Source organism: Musa acuminata, chromosome BXJ1-7 (assembly GCF_036884655.1).
Source record: "Musa acuminata AAA Group cultivar baxijiao chromosome BXJ1-7, Cavendish_Baxijiao_AAA, whole genome shotgun sequence".
NCBI classification, from domain to species: Eukaryota; Viridiplantae; Streptophyta; class Magnoliopsida; order Zingiberales; family Musaceae; genus Musa; species Musa acuminata.
In genome coordinates, this window is record NC_088333.1 from 43605092 (window position 1) to 43624782 (window position 19691).

Genomic DNA, 19691 nt, shown 5'->3' on the forward strand with positions numbered 1-19691 from the left:
GCTTCAGCCATCGATCAGTTTTCGAGAATATGACTCTGCAGGCATCTTCGTACTTATTTCATGCTCTCAACACGATGACTACCGACGATCAATCTACGCTTTGCTACAAAGTTTCCTCCTCTCGCGGAAACCATCGACTGCTTTGCCTCTCGCCAACACAGCCATCAAAAGCTTCGACAAAGCAAAAGCAGCACAACCACCGATCGTAATAATTTCTCATGCCCATTACCTCAGCGACAAAAGGCTTCGCTCTCCACACTTGTTCCCAACCTTATCAGACACAGACATCAACGCCCCTTGCACTCACATCCCAATTGCCCAAACACTCGAGATCCTCAGGGCCTGCACCGACTATCTTCGACCACTCCTTGTCTTGCCCTCTCGAGTTTTGGCAGACAAATGATTCCTAACGCTAACAACTCGATAGAAGCTTAGGTGAAAGCGTAGAATGAATGATAGAACATCCACATATTTGCCCGAGGGGAAACCAGCATGGACTAAATAGCTGGCCAGCACCGAAAACAAGGTCGTGCCTCATTCCGGTTGAACGATGATGATGTATCCATTACAAGTACTTAATTCATTCGAGCCGAACGATGATGTTATCCTAGGTAACAGTATACGACTAATCAACGCATGAATATCCAATCAAATAGAATAGCCTTGAAAACTTCATGTGTTTGACAAAGAACACACAACAATCTCGATGTAATTACTGCTTATTTCGTCTCTGAAAGCATTCCAAACATACAAAGAAAGACAACAACTCTTCCTCTATGGCGCCATGCAACAAGCATTCACCTGCGGGCAGCCCCCACAAGCAAGTTTACCTGTTGTGGAGGGGGTTCGAACCGGTCGGGACCATTCTCTTTTCTTCCAGAGTATCATTGCAAGGAGGGACAAGCATCGGCTGCGGGGTAGAAGGCAACAGGGCGCTCACTCGGCCAAAAGTTGAACGCATGGCAACAGCAGCTACCAGAATGATCACCAAGATAATAACTCTACCGACAGCGGCCATCAACGTCAGTAATATGGAGGCAGAAGAAGAAGAAGAAGACGACGACGACGATGAGGAAGAAGGAGGAGGAGGAAGAACAGTGAGGAGGGTAAAGGGAGGGGGAGAGGCTTCTGCCATCTGAGAGGGAGAGAAGTAGGTGGTCTGGCAGAGAGCCACCTCAAAAGAAAGGCTTTGATCGCCTCCAATGTATTTAGTGCCCGTCTGTGAAGGAGACAGAAAGAGCCATCTCTTTTTGCACTCCATCCATTCACTGACTCCTACTGTGTATGTAGTGAGTAAGAGATGCCTTTGGTAGAAAGCAAGTGTAGGTTTTCGATTTGGTCAGAGAAGATCTCAACTCTCTTCCACTGTGTTGGAATTGTTGGTTTCGAATCCAAGCCAATGAACTCTTTCGTGATGGTCGACCATTAGCTGCTTCGTTACTGAATTATCGGACGCAACATTTACTGCGATTTGAATCTAAGGAGGTCCTTTTAAGATACGGAGGAACACCAATCACCAGCCCCAAGTCCCATTGATCATCGAGACTTACTGTTGTCATAAGTTATATATATATATATATATATATATATATATATAATTAACAAAATTAAAACTTTAGCTCATATCCTTCCATCCTTTTATCGAATGGAAATACCATATTCCGATCTATGGATGAAGAGAGAATCAAGCGACATACATTTCCGATCTGTAGGTTCTGAATTTATAGTGAGAGAAATGGTACCATAACATGACATCAATTCAAAATTAATATATATTCATTTCGAAGACGCACTTATTCGATGAAAATATCGCATTCTGATCTATAGGTGGAGAGAAGACTATGTTCTGAATTTATAGTGACTGAAATGATACCTTCCAATAAAAAATCAATTCAATTTCGAAGACACACTTATTTTATCATTAAAAGATATGACATTCCCAATAAAATTTTAATTATTTATTAAATCATCATTACTGTCACAAGAACAAAAAATAAAATAAAATCATGTATGGAAAAACATGTCATGAAAACAAACTATAGAATTAGAATTATGGATTAAAAGTTACATGAAATTCACAAATAACAAAGGGAAAATATCATGAAAAAGAAGAAGAAACATAGAAGGGTGAAATTAATCTCTTAAATAAAGATGGTTAAAGCCAAAATAAAATGTCTTATTGAACTACTAACCCATGTAACACTAAAATTCCAAGACAAATCAACCATCCTGATTATGTTGCAATTTCCTAATTGCTAATCTCCAAGCAAATTACTACTTGAATTATCATTAAAAATCACAAAAGTAGAATTATTGCCTTTTGATGCAAATAGAGTCTACATATTATATATGCCTGTGACACTTCAATCCACAATTATCATATTTAATCTTTCTCAATTATGGCCATGATAAAATTTCGAAATATATCGCAGCCTCGATCATCCGAACACAATAATTTTTATGCATACTAGTATCTCAATGGAACAAACAGTCATAGTCAGAGACCACATAATAATAATAATAATCATCATCATCTGCTACAACTTAATATTATGACCATAGTAGTTCTCTTGCCATAATAGTAAGCTAAAGAGCATCGTATAGATATATTAATACAGACAACAGACTTGGTACCTTTCCCATGATAAGATACTCCCTCGATAGGTCAAGCAAGAAAACACAGTGGCAACATTTGAAGATGCATGATCTAAGGTCCCAGGCGATACAAGCCGTCGCCCATAAAGTACTGTCCATCCATGTAAAGTGCAGCATTGGGTGCATGGTAGCCATCCATGACGACGAACTGCATGTCTTCCGATGGCTTCCAGTGCCTCTTCCTTTGATTTATGAACCAGTTGTTGATCTGCTTCAGATCAAGGCCGGTAGATTCTGCTAGCGCCACCTTCTGAGTCTCCTGTTAAAGTCCATTGCTCATGCCACAGATGTACAAGATTTTATCGGATGCGCATAAAGTCATGCTCGCAAGTGCTAAATCTAAATCCTGTTCGAGTATCGCATATGGAAGCTGCTAATGCAACAGTTTTTATCGGATGCGCAGAAAGCACGAAAGGCTTAGGCACTTACGGAAGGATAAGGCCACTTGTAATGCAGCTCCCACCAGTTGAGCAACTGTTGTCGGGCATCCTTTGGGAGTTTCCCCTTTTTCTTCTTCTTGGAAAGCTCTTGCCTGAGGCTGCTCAAATAACCGCTGTACTTCCTCAGAAGTTGGTGCTTCAGCTCTCGGTCCTCGGCAGATGCATCGAGCTCGGGGAGTTCAGTTTCTCCCCCACTCCCATCTTGGTCGTCTTCCGATGAACAAACCCCAAACTTGTCATCTGCATGATTACCGAATATAAATTGCAAATAAATCTGATTCGATCGGAGTGACTTCACTGCGGATTCATGATTTCGTAATGCACAATTCTTATACTTAAACATTAATAGTCAGAGAGTAAAAGCAAATAAAAAAGAAAGAAAACCAAGAGTGATACACCTTGACATATTTGTGGATGACTCGTTAATACATCTTAGTTACATTTTTAGCTCAGAAAAGAATTTCTTTGAGATCACACATGACAGGAGTACCAAATTGGCAAGAAAAGAAATCCAACATCCTCATAAACAGATTTGTACAAGACGCTAATCGTTGAAAGATGAGATCATAAAAACGCGCTCTAGGATGATTGCAACGATATGAATATAAGATTTCAGTCTATAACCCAGTTCTATTGTTAACAAGAAAGATGACATCATATAGGATGATCGCAACGATATGAACATAAGATTTCAGTCTATCACCCAGTAAGTGTTACTGGTAACAAGAAAGATGACATCATATAGGATGATCGCAACGATACGAATATAAGATTTCAGTCTATAACCCAGTGTTACTGGTAACAAGAAAGATGACATCAGAAAGGATGATCGCAACGATACAAACCTAAGATTTCAGTCTATAACCCAGTGTTACTAGTAACAAGAAAGATGACATCATAGAAACTCTGTAGGATGATCGCAACGATACGAAGAGAAGATTTCGGTCCATAATTCAGTGTTACTGGTAACAAGAAGAAAAAAAAAAAAAAAGAGGAATATCATGAGCAAAAACCACTTAGCAGTAGAACAACATGGTAAAAGCATATTGCAACCCGACCATGACTTGAAATTCTCATCTATGAAATGATGAAAATATTGCTACTATGATTATATATATATATATATTTACTATTTCATTATTAGAAGGCCAAACATTTTATAAATTTACTTAAAAATCAAGCATAAATCCTGAGGTGTAGGTTATTTCATGGAAAGTATATAGTTCTCATGTTGCTGTAACAGAGAATAAGAAGCCATGTCAACAATAGACTTTAAACAAGTATTGATTGCAAATGCCATAAATTCATGGAAAGAAAGATAATTGTTAATGCTACTCAAACAAAAAAAGATAGCATGTTCATTGTGCAACCAGTCATCGCTCACTGCACCAGCCTCCATGAATCTAAGACTTTAGATTGGATATCATCATTCCCGAATTATGTTTGACAAAAAACAAGTACAATTTTTGAAAGAGAACCTGAACGGCGTCTCAATTTAATTCTCTAAATATAGAAAACAAAAAAAAGAAATCGAATCTCAATTTTTGGAGAAACATGCATCATGCGAACATGAGGTGCAGGAACAAGAGGAATAATGTTCAACCTTCAATTGGTAGTAGAAAAGTTAGACACAAACTCCTTGATGCATATATTTTATTATCTTGTCAAAATGAGGTCAAAGAGTCCACATTTTGACTACCGATCACCATCCACCGGCATTTGACTAGCCAATTAAAGATAGATACGCTGAATGCACATATTATCTTGTCGAAAAGAGCCATGTACTTGGTTGGTTTCATGTTGGCATCGACCTACAATTGCTCCCAAATCTTCTCAGCTAAAAAAACTATACCCCGTTCATATGCCGAGTCAAATAGAAAAGCACCAAAGACGGCTAACATATCTATTCTTAGAACCAAGTACCGAACTCTGCTTCTGGACAAAGAGCGAGATGAACCTAAGATGTTTCTGCAACATTATCTACTCTACTGTGTCTTCTGTAAAGACAATCTACTTTACTACGACAATGTGCTGTCGCTCCATCTTAGGGCAGAATCCTGAGGAGGAAAAGGTAGCAGAGAATACCGGCAGAAGAAATAAAACCTGGAAAATCGGTAAAACAAGCATCCTATGCTCGCTATTCCATGCAGAACATCATCATGGATTGCTCTGGAGTGGGAAAGAGCTCAAGGAGACGGAGAAGACGGTTCCAATAAAATATAATCAAGAACAAGGGGAATGATGAAGCGATTATTCTCGAGGAGGTATAGGGAGGGAGTCAATGTTGTTCTCCTCGGAACCCTAAGAAGGAACACCCTCGCGTCAAGCCTCAAAAAAGCTGGCTTTGCGGAAGCACCAGTCTCGGGTCTGCTTATCAACCCTGTCCCTATGTACTCACATCATGTTCTAGTTCAGGAGTCACGTAGCAGAGATCCGTTAAACCGGAATGAGATCGCTTAAGCAGTAACAACTGACAGAGAACTCTGAGATGGCCACAGTACCGAAGCCTCGTGAAAATAAACAAAGACAGAGCCGAGCCCTTCTTCCCTCTCGCAAACCCTGAAAAGGTAGCGTATTAAACTATATATCTTTTGGGAATAGCTCGTAACACATTAGTTTAATATAGGGAACTGAAAAGCGTTGATCGTCAAGAAATAGCGAGCTAGGTAGAGATCTTAGCTGATTAAGATGAAGATGCAGATGACTCACGGAACAAATGGCCGAGTGATAATTAATAAAAAGGGTGGATTAACTAATAATTTTATGATGGAAGCCATGGAAGATCTTTGGGTTCCAGCTTTGCGTGAAAGAGGGGATTCTCCTCGTAAAGATGCACGTACTTGGCCTTCTGACATACGGCAGGAATGCACACCTCGGCTCTGCGCACTCTTGAAATCTATAGTTAGTTCGAGGCCTCATGGCTGCTGCTTCTCCCTCCTCTTTTCCATGACGAGAAATGGATGAGGACCAAAATCAACCAAGCCCCAAGGTTTGTATCTCTATCTCGTGGCTTCCTTACTTGGGCAAAAGCTTGTCGTGTGCGATCATAGTGTTGGAGGAACCAAGCAAAATGTGAAAGAGGTGTTTGCCCTACCAGCGGACAAGATGCGTAGGGAGCCGTCGGTGAGAGACAGGGAGTTGAGCTGAGCCTCCACCCTTCGGAGAAACTCCATGGCCTCTTGCAATGGCCTCGTTAGCTCTTCCCTGTACTTGACCAGCATCTCATGGTATGCCTCCTGAAACAACTCGCCAAGAAACATACATTACAGGAGGAAAGAAGTCATTGCATAGCAAAAGATCATGCATAGGAAGCAAGGCACCATGAACTGGTCGAGCTCGGGATCCGTAGGAGCGTCTCGGCAGATCAAACTCGCGCGCTGTCTCATTTCCAACTCCTGAGCCACGGCGGAGAGGCGGTCTACAACCTCAGGGGGAGCCCCCACCTGCGAACGGTAAGGAAGGGTGCTATCAGCAGAAGGTTGTGAGGGTTCAAGCATGGTGTGGATGGGGAGGTGGTGCCTTTTGGCAGTCGATATAAGCAGCGAGGAGGCTGGAGTACTGAGGGTGGGAGATGATCTTGGCTTTGATGGCATCCACGTCGCACGGAGGGAAGTGGGAGGAGGAGGCCCCCTCGTGTTTGGCTAGGAGATGGGAGTTCTGATTGCCACCGCTGCCGAGGAGGAGAGGGTTGGGGATGCAGCCGTGACCTTTGTCAAACACAGACGCACCTCCCGAGGGAGGTGCAACCATGGCGACCGCACCCGTATCGCCTGAAGATTTTGCCGCAGGAGATGTGGAACACATCAACCCTCCCCAGAGATTGCCTCCCAGCTGAGAAAATTCCTCCATCCTCCGCCGAGAGGGGGATCAACAAGGGTGATGAAACTAGAAAGAAAATAGAAAGGAAGAAGGGGCAACAGGGAAAAGGAGAGGAGAGGAGAAAGATGCGAGGAGAAACCCTAGGGCAGCTTTCTTTATCAACCCAAGGGAGACGATAGAAGACGAGCGAAAGGACCCAGAGAGATGGGCACACCACGAGAGAGAGAGAGAGAGAGAGAGAGAGAGAAAGGCATGCAAGTGCAACTGTGAAAGTGTGGTGGAATGCTTGTCCCACGTCAAATCATGTAGACGGTATTTAGCTTTGCAGTGGCGGTAGAGAGCGAGCGATGTAACTCAAAGCAAAGCAGATCATTACCCAAACACCAAGAATAATGCAACAGCTGCGGCAGAGGAGGGTAGGGAGAAAGGGAGAAAGGGAGCAAGGTCGCACCACATGCGTCTGTGGGCGTTGGTTGCTCGCTGCTGCAGTGGCGCCGTACTCCGGATGAGTGAACCCATCTCTCTCTCTCTCTCTCTCCGCGTTACATAGATTGGTGCTTGCTCTCTGGTTCGTGATCATTATTATTGATGGCGTTCGATCAGGTCACATGAGGTGGAAGCCAAGCCGTCCCCATGACAAACGAAGACACACTGTTCCTTTGTTCTTTGTTGGGACGCGCGTTGTTACGACGCTGCAAGATTTCCGGTGTGGGACCGAGATGTCACACACAACACTTCCATGTGCCTTGGAACTTGGCGACGCCAACTCAAACCATACCGATTCCATGGTCTTTTTTTCCCCCCACCCTTAATCCCCTTTTATAACACATCACTCAAATCACAAGACATCCACCCTTTCTTTATGATATATAGGTTAGTTTTGACCTTTGATGATCTTTGTTCTACGACCGAGCTCGTTCAAGTTATGGTTACTATTAAGGTTATATTATCAACAAATAAAAACGAGTTTTAATATTAAATAATTTTTAATTTGATTCTATATAGATCCTATTCTCTCGCCTATACAATGATATGATTCATTAGTCCTCTTAATTTTGTTCATCAATTTTTATCATCATTAAAATAATTTTATGTAAAATAGATAAAAATCCACTTACTTTTGACTCCGACTACAAGTCATTTTTATAAGTAAATTGCTTCGATAGAATTTTGACGAAACTAAAAAGAAAATTATAATATCATAGAAAAGATGAAATGGTCAAATAATGATACAAAAAATTGTAATAATAATTTGTATGTAACTATACTAATATATAATTTTCAGGCTTAATCTTAGAACCATGTGAGTGTCAACACCTTCAAAGAATGATGCTTCAAAGTCGATTGTGACCATCACAAGATACAATTCATATCTTATTATTTTAGAACACTGCAGCCCATACAAAACCTCAGCTTAAGGATTCACAACCAGTCTATCACCACAAACTGTAACTCTTATATGAGAATAGTCTATGATGACAATATTAATTTCTATCACATCGAGAGGATAAAACTTATGGCAAACACATTGGGGTTGGGGTGTTTTCTACAGCAAACTTGTACTGTTGAGGCTGGCTGGCTGGCCAGGGATCATCCAATAATATAACCTTGACTATGACGATTCTACAGGCTTTTCATATTACAGGATTTGCACGTAATTTAGGCTTTTTGGAAGTAATGGCTGTCAGCAGAACTGGATGTTGCAGTAAGCCTAAACCCTAGGCATGAAGTATTGGGGGAAAACAGGAAGCTATGAGTCGGGAATAAAGTTGAAGACATGATGATGGGAAAGATGCAAAGTGGATGATATGTGATATGACATTTTGTCTATTTCAGAAGCTGCTGCATCGCATTGCATTATGTGTGTGAGTTCAGTCAAGTCCTCCATCTTTCATGAATGGACTTAAAGAGCTTTCCCTCCTGTGCTCATCGAGCTGGCAAAGCCTAGACTCACTTCAATGGCGAGTAAGGTGGCCACGGATTGATTAATGCTCGCGAGATTCCCCTAAAGCGTATCGTGTTCGTCTCCACACGCCTTCGTTCTCCTGTTGCACTGTCTTTTGCTTCTCCATACGTCTGCTGCTATTCTCCCACGAACCAGTAGGTACGTGCGTACGTACGTACCTATCAGCGAAAGAGCTCACTGCTGGTAGCAGTCTCTCTTTATTCTCGGGTGAAGATTTTTTCTTAGACCATGTCGAGTGACTATGAATCTGGTTTTCTTTCTTCAGGTCAATTTCCTAAGCAGTAGACGTGAAAGTATTCGTCTCTTCCGATGCTCACACATGCATGAAAAATCTGTAGTAAACAGACGCCCTAACCCTAGCCGGACAGCAATCTATATATCGTGGGGAAGATGACAAAGGAATACTGCACTAAATATTGCTAGTATGAATGAGACAAGTTGTGATCATTGCATTTACAAAACGAGCAGTAATCTTCATCAAACTAAACTCGGTAGTAAAACAATGTAAGCTGGCCCAGCGTTGCATTCACGGCATGGGGATGAAACTGCCTCGGGTATGTAACCTACTCGGTTTCCCATGACGCCATGCATCTCTAAAGTTTGGTGGCGAAGCCGCGACGGGAGTGGAGGAGAGACAGAGAGAGGAAATGGATGGGCACCAACTGAGTTGAGTTATCTGAGTGCCCACCATCACTGCCACTTATATTTGATGCTGCTGCTCCTTCTCTAAAGGCGGACTAAAAGTGCTGTGGGTGGCTTTTGCACTCTGCCTGCTGTCCCCGTCGCTTCTTCCTTTTGTGTTCGTCAATCCTCCCCCTCTGTGTGTGGTGTCCACATCATCGCTTTTGAGGTTGCAAAGCGACGACGTGTCTGCATACGAAATTTGAAATCTTAGCTGCAAAGTGAGAGTAGAGTTCATGTGATCAACTTAACAAACCAGCTATCAATAGACTTCTCGTACTAAGGAATCGATATGATTTGATGATTGATCCATTAAATTTTAAATATTTAAAATACTGTTTCAGATCTATTAAATCATCATACATTTTTTTTAATTAAAAATTTAAAAATTTATATTGACGAAAGAAAATGATCGTATCTACGTCAGCGTGAACACAATTAAATATCATCTTCAAAAATCAAACAATGACCCTCCCTCTAAGATAATTTTATTTCACAATAGTCATCATCTTTCTTGTTAAGATACACATAATTAAGAAAAAAAATGATATAAGCATCATCATCACGAGTAGTAATTTTTAACATAATAAGAGAAAGAGTCAAATTTAAAAAATAATATTATTATTTTGAGCAATCGTAAAACTCATAAGCTGTAACAATAAACCCCGACCTAAAATTAAATTAATTTTGTTACCATTTAACCTAATAAGATAACTAACTGATTCTAAATTTTTATATCCAAATTAATGAGAATGGACTCATTACTTCATTATAAATTAATTTAAAATTTTACCTACTTCCAATCTTCTTTTAGATACTCTAAAGGTTATATACATTAAGTATTGGGTTCACAATTTAATATGTTTAATTTTTATATTATAATTCATGATGTTCAAACTTTATACGATCAATTTAACTCAAATTTAAATATTTTTACAAAGTAATAATATGATTTCATGTGAATTAGAGATTAAATTCTTTTCTTTTATTTTTTTTTCCCTTGCAACTTAAAAATTATATATTTTTGGCAATTAATCTTGTTTGATCGGAGTGCGACTGGGAATTAATCTGACATGACACGTAAATTCGATGTAAAATTTTGTCTCGACCCATCATTCTGGTCCGACCTAACCTATTAGATTTCTTGGTCGAACCTATAGCAGGAAACTTTGTAGCGTTGAGTGATGGTCGGACCGGATTTGGTTCAGAACATTGTCTCGATTGATCCAAGTCCAATATAAGATGGAAGCAGATGCGAAAAATGGAAATTTCACATGTCAAGAACACAGTCCCTCCTTTTTTTCTTCTTCTTCTTCTTCTTCTTGGATTTTTGACATGATCTTAATTAATTTTGTGTGTGGTGTATGATATGGTTCCTATTATTTGTTCATAAACCAAAGAACCAATATTGGTGTTCCCGAAAATTAGATGATTGTTCAGCTCCTTGTCCTTTTTAATCTATTTCGATTTTCTATGATCTCCAAATTTCTCATGTATTTGAAGAAAGAGATACCGACATGAAGTAAGACAGATTTGACCATCATTGGATCTGTAAAGGAATGCAATAAAGATTTCTTTTAAAAACCTAAAGTTTACTATTCACAGCTCTCTCTCTCTCTCTCTCTCTCTCTCTACTATTGACAATCTTTTTAAAAAATAATAAATATTATTATTATTATTATTTATAGTCCTAATATTATTAATTTTATCTCACAATCCCCTATTGATATTACTCGTCGCTACCGTTCAACGCCATCTAACCTTGCTCATCAATCCATCGAGGGAGGAGGAAGAAAAAAAAACAAGGAAGACGAAGTGGAGAGAATTTACGTCTATTTGTAAAGAGATAGTTTAAAAATATTAAAAAAATAAAATAGGATCATAAATAGTAATCTCATGAGGAAATCATCATACTTGAGCATGTGTGTAAACTGGTGTAATTAGAATGAAAAAAATAAAATTGCTAATGATAGTTCCATGTCGGAATCCGAAGAAGCTCTAAATTAGTTTATAAGGATTAGGTATATACAATTATTATTTTGGACATAAGCATTTTGAGTAAGTAATTTCGATTTATTAAATTAGTGACTTAGTTATCCATCAAATCGAATGATATCAAACCCAATTTAAAATGCAGAGTGCTTACAAAGTCAAGATGAGTGTGCTATCTATCATTAATTAGATTTTAATTATTTTATATTTATGTAATCTAAGAATGAAAAAAAAGAAATATATTTATTTGTTGATGAGGACCACTATAAAACAACAACTTTTATGGGACAGCCATGGTGTAGGTTGATGATGATCCCATATTCCAGGTGGAGGTCAGCCGCAGTAATTGATGGATGCACGGTGGCCTTCCCTCACTGCTGAAGTGCTTCGCCTCCATCCTCGGCTATGGCTGTTTCAGTAATCGATCAGGCACTGTGAGTTTGTTGCCTTAGCGCTTGCTTTAGCGATCACTGTGCATTATCTTCGCACAGTGATCTTTTTTCAGGGTCTCTTGAAAGATTCACCTCCGGATCTATGAGTCCAAGCACCCTGAACTACATCAACCTGTTGGATGGGGTGCGAGAGGAGAAAGGCGTTCGGAGAGCTGCTGAGAGAAGATGAAAGGGAAGAAAGCTGCTGCTTCATCGGGGTCTCTCGTTGTCCCCTTCAAAACATGGCTGGGGAAGAGAAGGCACACCAGAAAACGGTAGCGGCAATGATTTAGGTTGCCTGTGGGAGAAGGGTAAGGTTGAAACGTATCCTCAATCTGGAGAACATGGCAACCTGCACACTGTAATTGGTTGGTTCTCGGAAATTAACAGTCATTTGTGATAATATACTACATGCATGCATGCATGCCGCCTCATATAGTATACGTACATATAGCTCGTACGAACAAAATCAAAATATATGAGACCATGCCCTTTACCAATGTGTGCTGTCACAAAGGTATCTTGCACTAATATTCGAATTAGCAGAAATAAAATCTGGAAGTATTGGACATCAATTTTGAACAAGGAAACAAATTGACATGAGGTACGTCAGATAGGCCACCTTGTTTCTTCTCTCTTCTAACCCACAAAACTTCTCTTTCGATAATCTCCGCCTTCTCTTAAGATTTTATTGTTCATTGGAAGATCAAATCATCTGAAAGTTTGAACAGATGGATGAAGCAGAGTCATAATTAACATTTCTATGGTCCTAATAAGGAGTACTCAGTCAAGCATCCGAGAGCTTTATTCTGCATATATATATATGTATATGTAAATGATCTATTGGAACCTTGACGGCCAAAAGATAAAATCAAATCAAAGTCGGGATCTGCCACATCTTCTCCCTTCTACATTAGTTTAATTAGTATTAATTACAAGCCGCAACGTATTGATTTATACGTCTAATAAAAATAAGGTTTTGCCTTGTCTTTTTACCATATAATAGACTAATTCTGTCGCCCACATTGTTCATTTGAGCTATTAGTTCCATTGTTATCTAGAGATGCATAATGGGATAACGAAGAAGAGGTTTAGCCAGCAGCTGCCTTTCCTAGTGAACCAGTAGGAGAAGCAGCTGCAACTGCTTGTGCTGTAGGAGAAGCAGTGGCTGATGAAGAGGATGTTTGGATAAAGCCAGCAGCCCTCCGGTAATTGATTCCCAACACATGCATCTAAGGGTGTGATTAAAGAAGACTATAGAGTACGGAGGTTTCTTTGCTAACAGAGAGAGAGAGAGAGAGAGATTCTCTTCTTCGTCCCACGTCAAATCATGTCGATGGGAGTAGTCCCGAAGTGGCAGTGTCCATATACATGGTTGAGCAAATTATCCATAACATCGTTTAGAGAAACCAAATTAAACACAGGAAGGTTGGCTCTCATGCAAGGATTGAAGACAAAGAGACTCAGACTGGAAAGTTGATGCTACGTAACTTGAAAGGTCACTGATCTGGCAAATGTTTGACATGACATTTCGTCCACTTAGCATGATGCACGGTGCACTCTGTAAAGAAGATGCACGATGTGACCCGTTCTTTAATCCAATAACTCATTCATCATAATAGATTAGCTGCAGTCATGGCAATATGGTTCACATCAATCATTCCACTTTCTTCACATCATCACAAATCGAGTTGGATTGGACCATGGGGAATTAGATATTTGGCCTCTACGTACCATTATGCTACGTGGAGCTAAGGCTTCAGCATGAACATTTCCTAAGGTTTTTGTACCATCGCTGCATGTGGAAACCACGTAGTGAACATAGATGTAGAGTTTGTGTGCTAATTTGAGTCCCCACCCGAAGCATTAATGAAGATTTCAAGATCTCTCATCCCCATATCAAATAGAATCCACAGCGGACTGGATCGAGAAGCCATGCACGTCTAGATGAATGGGTTTGAATCTTAAACGGTAAACGATGATAAGTGGGGCTTCTGCTGAAACTGGCACTACATCCTGAGGAAAAGAACAGCCCCTCTCTTCACGTCACTGCAACTGCAGATATAGATAGATAGATAGATAGATAGATAGATAGATAGAGAGAGAGAGAGAGAGAGAGAGAGAGAGAGAGAGAGAGAGATAGATAGGGAAAGAAAAGACTGCAGGAGCGGGGCCGTCGACGCCGTCGGGAGAGGGAAAAGCATGCATGGGAAGGCCGCCCGCGCCGAGGCAGGAGAGTCGCCCGGGAGTCCCGCGTTCCCTCCTCGCCAGCTCCGCGACCCGCCCGAGTCTGTGGAAGTGACAGGACGCTGCATGGTGGAGCAAACAGGCTCCCGTCGTGTCGCCCCGCGCTGGCTCGCCATTTCCCCATGCTGCACCTGCCGCTTCGACTTGCTCCGAGAGAGAATATTCTTCCCTGTATCATCTGGTGTTTCCCTGATAGAAAAATAGACCGAAGAAGAGGGAAATCTCAAAGCTTCTCATCTTAAAAATATTAATGCAACGGAGTAGTTTTTTGACTTGTCGTTGCATATTTCTTTTACCAAAACATATTTTTAATTCTTTTTCTAAACATATATTAATTCACATTCGGAATTGTTCCAACACATATTGTTGCCTTGTCCGCTGAACCTAAATATTTTACTTTGTTTGTTTATGGAATTTTAATTTATATTTTAATTTTAATATATTTATAAAATATTTTTTATATTATATAGTATTTTTTTTATAAATATTATAAATATTGAATATAGATTTTAAATATTTCAAATCTATCAATAAATAAATATATTTAACTAGATGAATCTTAAAAGAAAATTTTATTAGTTTTATCTTCTCATTTTTATTAAGAAAATAAATATTTCTATCAAAGTATTAAAAAGTTAAAAATAAAAATAATAGGATTTGCTAGCAATAACATAATATAAGTAATATCCAAAAGCTGATTTAAATACAAAATATCGCATTTATGGATACATAAGAAATATATTTAATCTTTATTTTTTAATATAAAATTCAAAGGGATGAATTAGGAAATAGATCATTTAAATCATATAACTATAATGAAATACACAATCAATCAATATTTATAAAATCTAAAAAAATAGAAAAAAACAGTTTGATTGATCTTATTTGTTGAAGTGAGAGATTCATGGGTCAATACAAGATCCTGATATATATATTCAACACAAGAATATTATCTTTAAATCACATCATATATTTAATTTGATATATAATTTTTTTTTCTTGTACTTGAGATTCGGAAAGAACATCGTAATGAATCAATAAATTTAAGTGTTTTTGTCATCTTATATGTGAGCAGTAGTGTAAGATCATATTTATTTATTTCGATGATGTGTATTTGGTTTTATTATTATTACATTTAAGTTATTATCTTTCTTTTTTTTCTCTTTCATCTTTTTATTTTCAAAAAAAATTCTGCTCATCCTACGTAGTAAACAATTGCTGCTCACGGAGATTTCACAACAATGATGACTTATATAAACTTTATCATGTATCTCAATTCCCCTCAAACATAAATTGATAGCATCAAGGCAACCGGTGCACATTAGTTTGAAGAGATTATAAGTTACTGGCCTCCTACTACAAATATATATATATATATATATATATATATATATATATATAGTCTTCGCTAATCTGCCAACAGTCAAGCGGACTTAAGGAGAACGAAGGACGAACTTAAAGGGAACGAAAGGAACGCTTGTGCCCTCACAACAACAGCAATCATAGTAACAGCAGCGATATGCTCTTGTTCTACTCACGACTCTCGCTCGTAAATTATTCTTTGCATCGATCTAAGATTTGTATCCTTGACAGGAGCACAATCTTTCTATTCTGATCGAGGAAAATCCTTCCTCCTAATCTGTATAAATAAGAAAGAGACATATTAATGTATTTAAACTTTTTCACTTCTTCAATAAAGCTTTGTTCGATAGTTCTTTTTATCTTCTATTATTTTTATTATTATTATTATTATATATATATATATATATATATATATATATATATATATATATATATTTGTGTGTGCATGTATGTATGTATATATGTATGGATATGGAAGGCTTTCTTTGATGATGGATAGGTTTATATATTTTTGGTTTCAAAAGCACAAAAAAAGAAGTCAGACATTATTATCGGGTTGACGAGACTGGAACAAGTTAATCAACTGGACTTCAAGTCACTAAAGTATAGCAGCGGATTACTACTCGACACCACAGTTGCTGGCTGGCGTTGTGGGGTTCGAATGAGCTCCAATTCTAAGCACTCCGGCAACAGCAGCCACAAAAAACAGAAAGGGTCATGCAGGCAGCAAATAGGACTCAGCCAGCGCCTCCTGTCGCCGACCGAGTGCAGTGCATGCATCCATGTGAGGTGGGAGCCGCTCTACGCCTGCGGCTGTTGCCTTCGTCTCCTCGTAGGCACGGCAGGAGTTGGGTGGCCGTCACTTCACGTCTGTGGTTTCCCCACAACACATAGCAAAGAAGAGACAGCTTTCGAGCTTTTTTTCCCATGCTCGAGCCTCGCAGGTGTCACTGTTTCGTTGGCTCGGGTCGAGAGAAAAGCCTGAGGTCGGTTCTTAGTTCTCATGTTTGGGTCTAATGGGGTTTGGGTTTGTGCTTGGGCTGGCAAAAAAGAACCGCTGTCATTTTAGTTGCTTTATCCACACAAGCATGTCAAGAATCTTAGATCATGTGTTCATTTTTCAGATATAATAGTGAATCTTTTGCATTTGAGTGGTGTAAGATAGATTGTGTTTTGCGTTTTCTCAATATCACAATATTATTATACGTTTGAAAACATCCCAAGAAAAGATAAAATAATAGTAGAGGAGATACCTTAAAACTAATATCAATCGAATCTCTTTTGACTTTAATTCATCTTTTTTTCTTTTAATTGTTGTATATCTAAAACATTCGATTAGTACTTGTAAACTCAAGAATTTAACTTTCGCTCGGATAAAAACTCCTAAATCAAAGAATTTAATTCATATTCTGTACGCAAATAAAAAGAAAAGAGAGGCAAGTAATCGTTTCACACTAATCAACATTATGTTGGCACCGTCCAATTTTTAGTATCAAATCATGCATTGTGACGTGCGGAATATTGCATTCACTCATCCTTATTATAAACCGCACATTGTGGCATTCGGAACACATCACAGATGCTCTCATAAATCACTGCAAAAAGATGCTGATAATAATTATTTTAATTCACCCCCCTAATTGATGTGTACACATGAAAGTGGAGAACAGAACATGTTCTTCTCCGAGAATTCCGCTGAATCCCTTCTCTGACGGAGTCTCTCTCATTGCTTATCACAGCAGCCGTGGGAAGGAGATGCAGCAGCCGGATCCTAATCAAGACTCGAAGAGAGACCTGACGAATCACATGCCACCAACTCAGCCGTCTCGCACACGTGCCCCGCGTTACTGATCAATGTGAATTCGCCAACTGTGCTCGAAAGCCTGAACCCTATCTCTAGGCTTGGGCGGCCGAACTGTCATCGTCTTATCCGCGGTTCCTTCTTATCCAAAGATATCGCTCCAAAGACACGTCATCTTATTACACCTCTCATGGAGAAATATATAGAAATAATCTACTTTGTGACTGCAAGTTTTGTGACAATCTCCTTATTCTATATTTATCTCTTTTTTTTTTGTTTCATCAATAAGAAAATAAGTTATTTCTATTCCGATCGATTAATGTATTATTTTAATATAATATAATATTTTTATTTTTTTATAGATGCACAGATAATGTATACTAAACACAAGTGTTGTTCTTGAGACAGATAGATAAATCTCTCCATGTTTGGATCAAATGAGTTCATAATGTATATTATTTTAATATAGTAAAAATTTCTTTTATATATATATATATATATATATATATATATATATATATATATATATATATATATATATATATATATATATATATATATATATATCCGATTTCGCCAATGAAACTGTTCCCAGTTTGAGATGGTGAGTGTCTTCCCTAGCTGACATGCTGCTGGATGAACGAAGGATTCAAGAAGTAGGGCTTTGGTGCCACCAGGAGGGGTCCGGCGTAACACTCATGACCTCTGGGGCCGTCGCCGGCACGCTCAGTTCTTCTCCCGCAGGTAGGGCACATGGTGAGGCTGGCCGCAGCAGGGAAGTGCATGTAGAGCGGTGGTGCAGACGTGAGCGCCTTCAGCTGCTGCAGCTCCTTCTGCAGTCTCTGGTTCTCGTCGCTCAGCTTCTCACAGTACCTCTTTAGGAGGGTGCAGTCGACTTCCATCTTCTTGAGCTTCGTCCTGCAATCAGAGCATACATGTAATCTTGGTTTTCCATCTATTGATATTGTTGGAACCAAACGAGGAAGAAAAGCCCGCACTCACATGTATATTTGCGAATAATGGAGTTTTGCTAGGGATAGACATATTATATATCCCAAAAGATTCGACGAGGAGATGCTAATACTTTTATCATAGGATCATAATATCTATATTCGTTAGATTAAATTTTATACCCAAGAAAACAATAAAACCATGATGGAGAACTTATTAAGCTCATGAGGTTGAAGAATAAAACAATTGAGGGTGAAGAGGATCGTATGGGTGTGTAACTTGAAGCAAATCTGATTGAAGTTGCATGGAGTTATGAGACAAACCTCGCCCTCCTGTTCTGAAACCATACTTCGATTTGCCGCGGCCGGAGATTTAGTTGCCCTGCCAGGGTTTGCTTTTGTTTCTGATCATTAGTGGAGAGAAACCATGAGCATCAAGAGACCAGTCGGGAACTGTAAAAGCAATGAATCAAACAGGATAGAGGTAACCGAAAACACGCTCAAGGTGTGTGTTTACCGGGTTGATGGTGCTGTGCTCCTTGAATCTGTCCTCCAACAGAGCAGACTGCTCCTTTGTAAGCCTCAGCTTCTTCCTCACACCACCCTCGTCTTCCTCATCACTGCCTCGAGATGACAGCCGCTCTGCCTCTTCTTCCTCGTCTCCTGCATGGTTCTCCTTCTTTACGCTCGGAAGACATGAGAACGAGGAAACAGTGCTATGATGCGAGGACGCCCCTGCCGCGCTACCTTCCTCAGCTTCCACACCATGAAAGAGGCCTAATGGTAGATAAAGGTTGCGAGAATTCGAGCAGGCTTCCTCGCCATGATCTCTCGACTTGTCGCTCCTCTTGCCAATGCACAACTCTAGAGCAAGGTTAATGTCACGGTCACCCTCTTGGGTCATGTCCATGCTTTCATGCTTACCTCTGTTACCCCTTCGACTAGTTCCTACCTAATATATACTACTCGTAAGAGAGAGAAAAGAGAGGTGAGGGACTAGGATTGTCAGTAAAGGAAAGGAAAGAATAATTGAGGGTGATGATCTCAAGTGGATGCTTACATGGGCACACTGCAATGGGCGGCGGATTTCGCAAGTGGCAGCTCAACTCCCTAGTACGAAGGAACGAGGAGGTGAAGGACCACCTCTTGGGAATGGATGGTGGGGGGAGATGGACTAAGATGGTCCACGCAGGAAAGGGCATTCATCGGTGGCTAAATGACACAGTCGAACACATCAACGCTGAGAGTATGCCTCCTCTGCTTTCGGCTCATCAGCCGTCACTGCGGTGCTGCCCTCTCTTGTTCTTCTCAGCCGCTCTTTCTTTTCTTTGGCTTTACACGTAGGAT

The 19691-nt window shown here is 39.7% G+C and overlaps 2 protein-coding genes across 3 annotated transcripts; both read right to left on the reverse strand.

Moving 5' to 3' along the window:
* Positions 1 to 2479: 2479 nt before the first annotated feature.
* LOC103993104 (homeobox protein knotted-1-like 6) lies at positions 2480 to 7128 on the reverse strand. Its single transcript, XM_009413056.3, has 5 exons — positions 6615 to 7128; positions 6416 to 6538; positions 6190 to 6331; positions 3085 to 3335; positions 2480 to 2914 (listed from the first exon to the last, which is right to left on the reverse strand). Exons 1-5 carry the CDS (start codon positions 6942 to 6944, stop codon positions 2708 to 2710), a joined length of 1053 nt encoding a protein of 350 aa, XP_009411331.3. The 5' UTR covers positions 6945 to 7128; the 3' UTR covers positions 2480 to 2707.
* A 10693-nt stretch (positions 7129 to 17821) lies between these two features.
* LOC103993103 (homeobox-leucine zipper protein HAT22) lies at positions 17822 to 19461 on the reverse strand. 2 transcript variants are annotated; one of them, XM_065193591.1, is made up of 4 exons: positions 19405 to 19461; positions 18862 to 19306; positions 18669 to 18748; positions 17822 to 18312 (listed from the first exon to the last, which is right to left on the reverse strand). In XM_065193591.1, exons 2-4 carry the CDS (start codon positions 19252 to 19254, stop codon positions 18012 to 18014), a joined length of 774 nt encoding a protein of 257 aa, XP_065049663.1. In that variant the 5' UTR covers positions 19255 to 19306; positions 19405 to 19461; the 3' UTR covers positions 17822 to 18011. The 2 variants fall into 2 exon arrangements, with proteins under 2 accessions (XP_065049663.1, XP_009411330.2); XM_009413055.3 differs by lacking the exon at positions 19405 to 19461 and having other exon boundaries at positions 18862 to 19007; positions 19092 to 19284.
* Between the last annotated feature and the right edge of the window lie 230 nt (positions 19462 to 19691).

Bases quoted from the DNA above. Each gene is read 5' to 3' on its own strand.
- LOC103993103 (XM_065193591.1), bottom strand. From the start codon at position 19,254: ATGGACATGACCCAAGAGGGTGACCGTGACATTAACCTTGCTCTAGAG. The intron at 18,749-18,861 runs GTAAACACACAC...ACTAATGATCAG, and splicing joins AGCACAGCACCATCAACCCG to AAACAAAAGCAAACCCTGGC. The intron at 18,313-18,668 runs GTTTGTCTCATA...CTCTGATTGCAG, and splicing joins TTTCAGAACAGGAGGGCGAG to GACGAAGCTCAAGAAGATGG.
- LOC103993104 (XM_009413056.3), bottom strand. From the start codon at position 6,944: ATGGAGGAATTTTCTCAGCTGGGAGGCAATCTCTGGGGAGGGTTGATG. The intron at 6,539-6,614 runs GCACCACCTCCC...TACCGTTCGCAG, and splicing joins CTTATATCGACTGCCAAAAG to GTGGGGGCTCCCCCTGAGGT. The intron at 6,332-6,415 runs GTGCCTTGCTTC...GAGTTGTTTCAG, and splicing joins CCGAGCTCGACCAGTTCATG to GAGGCATACCATGAGATGCT.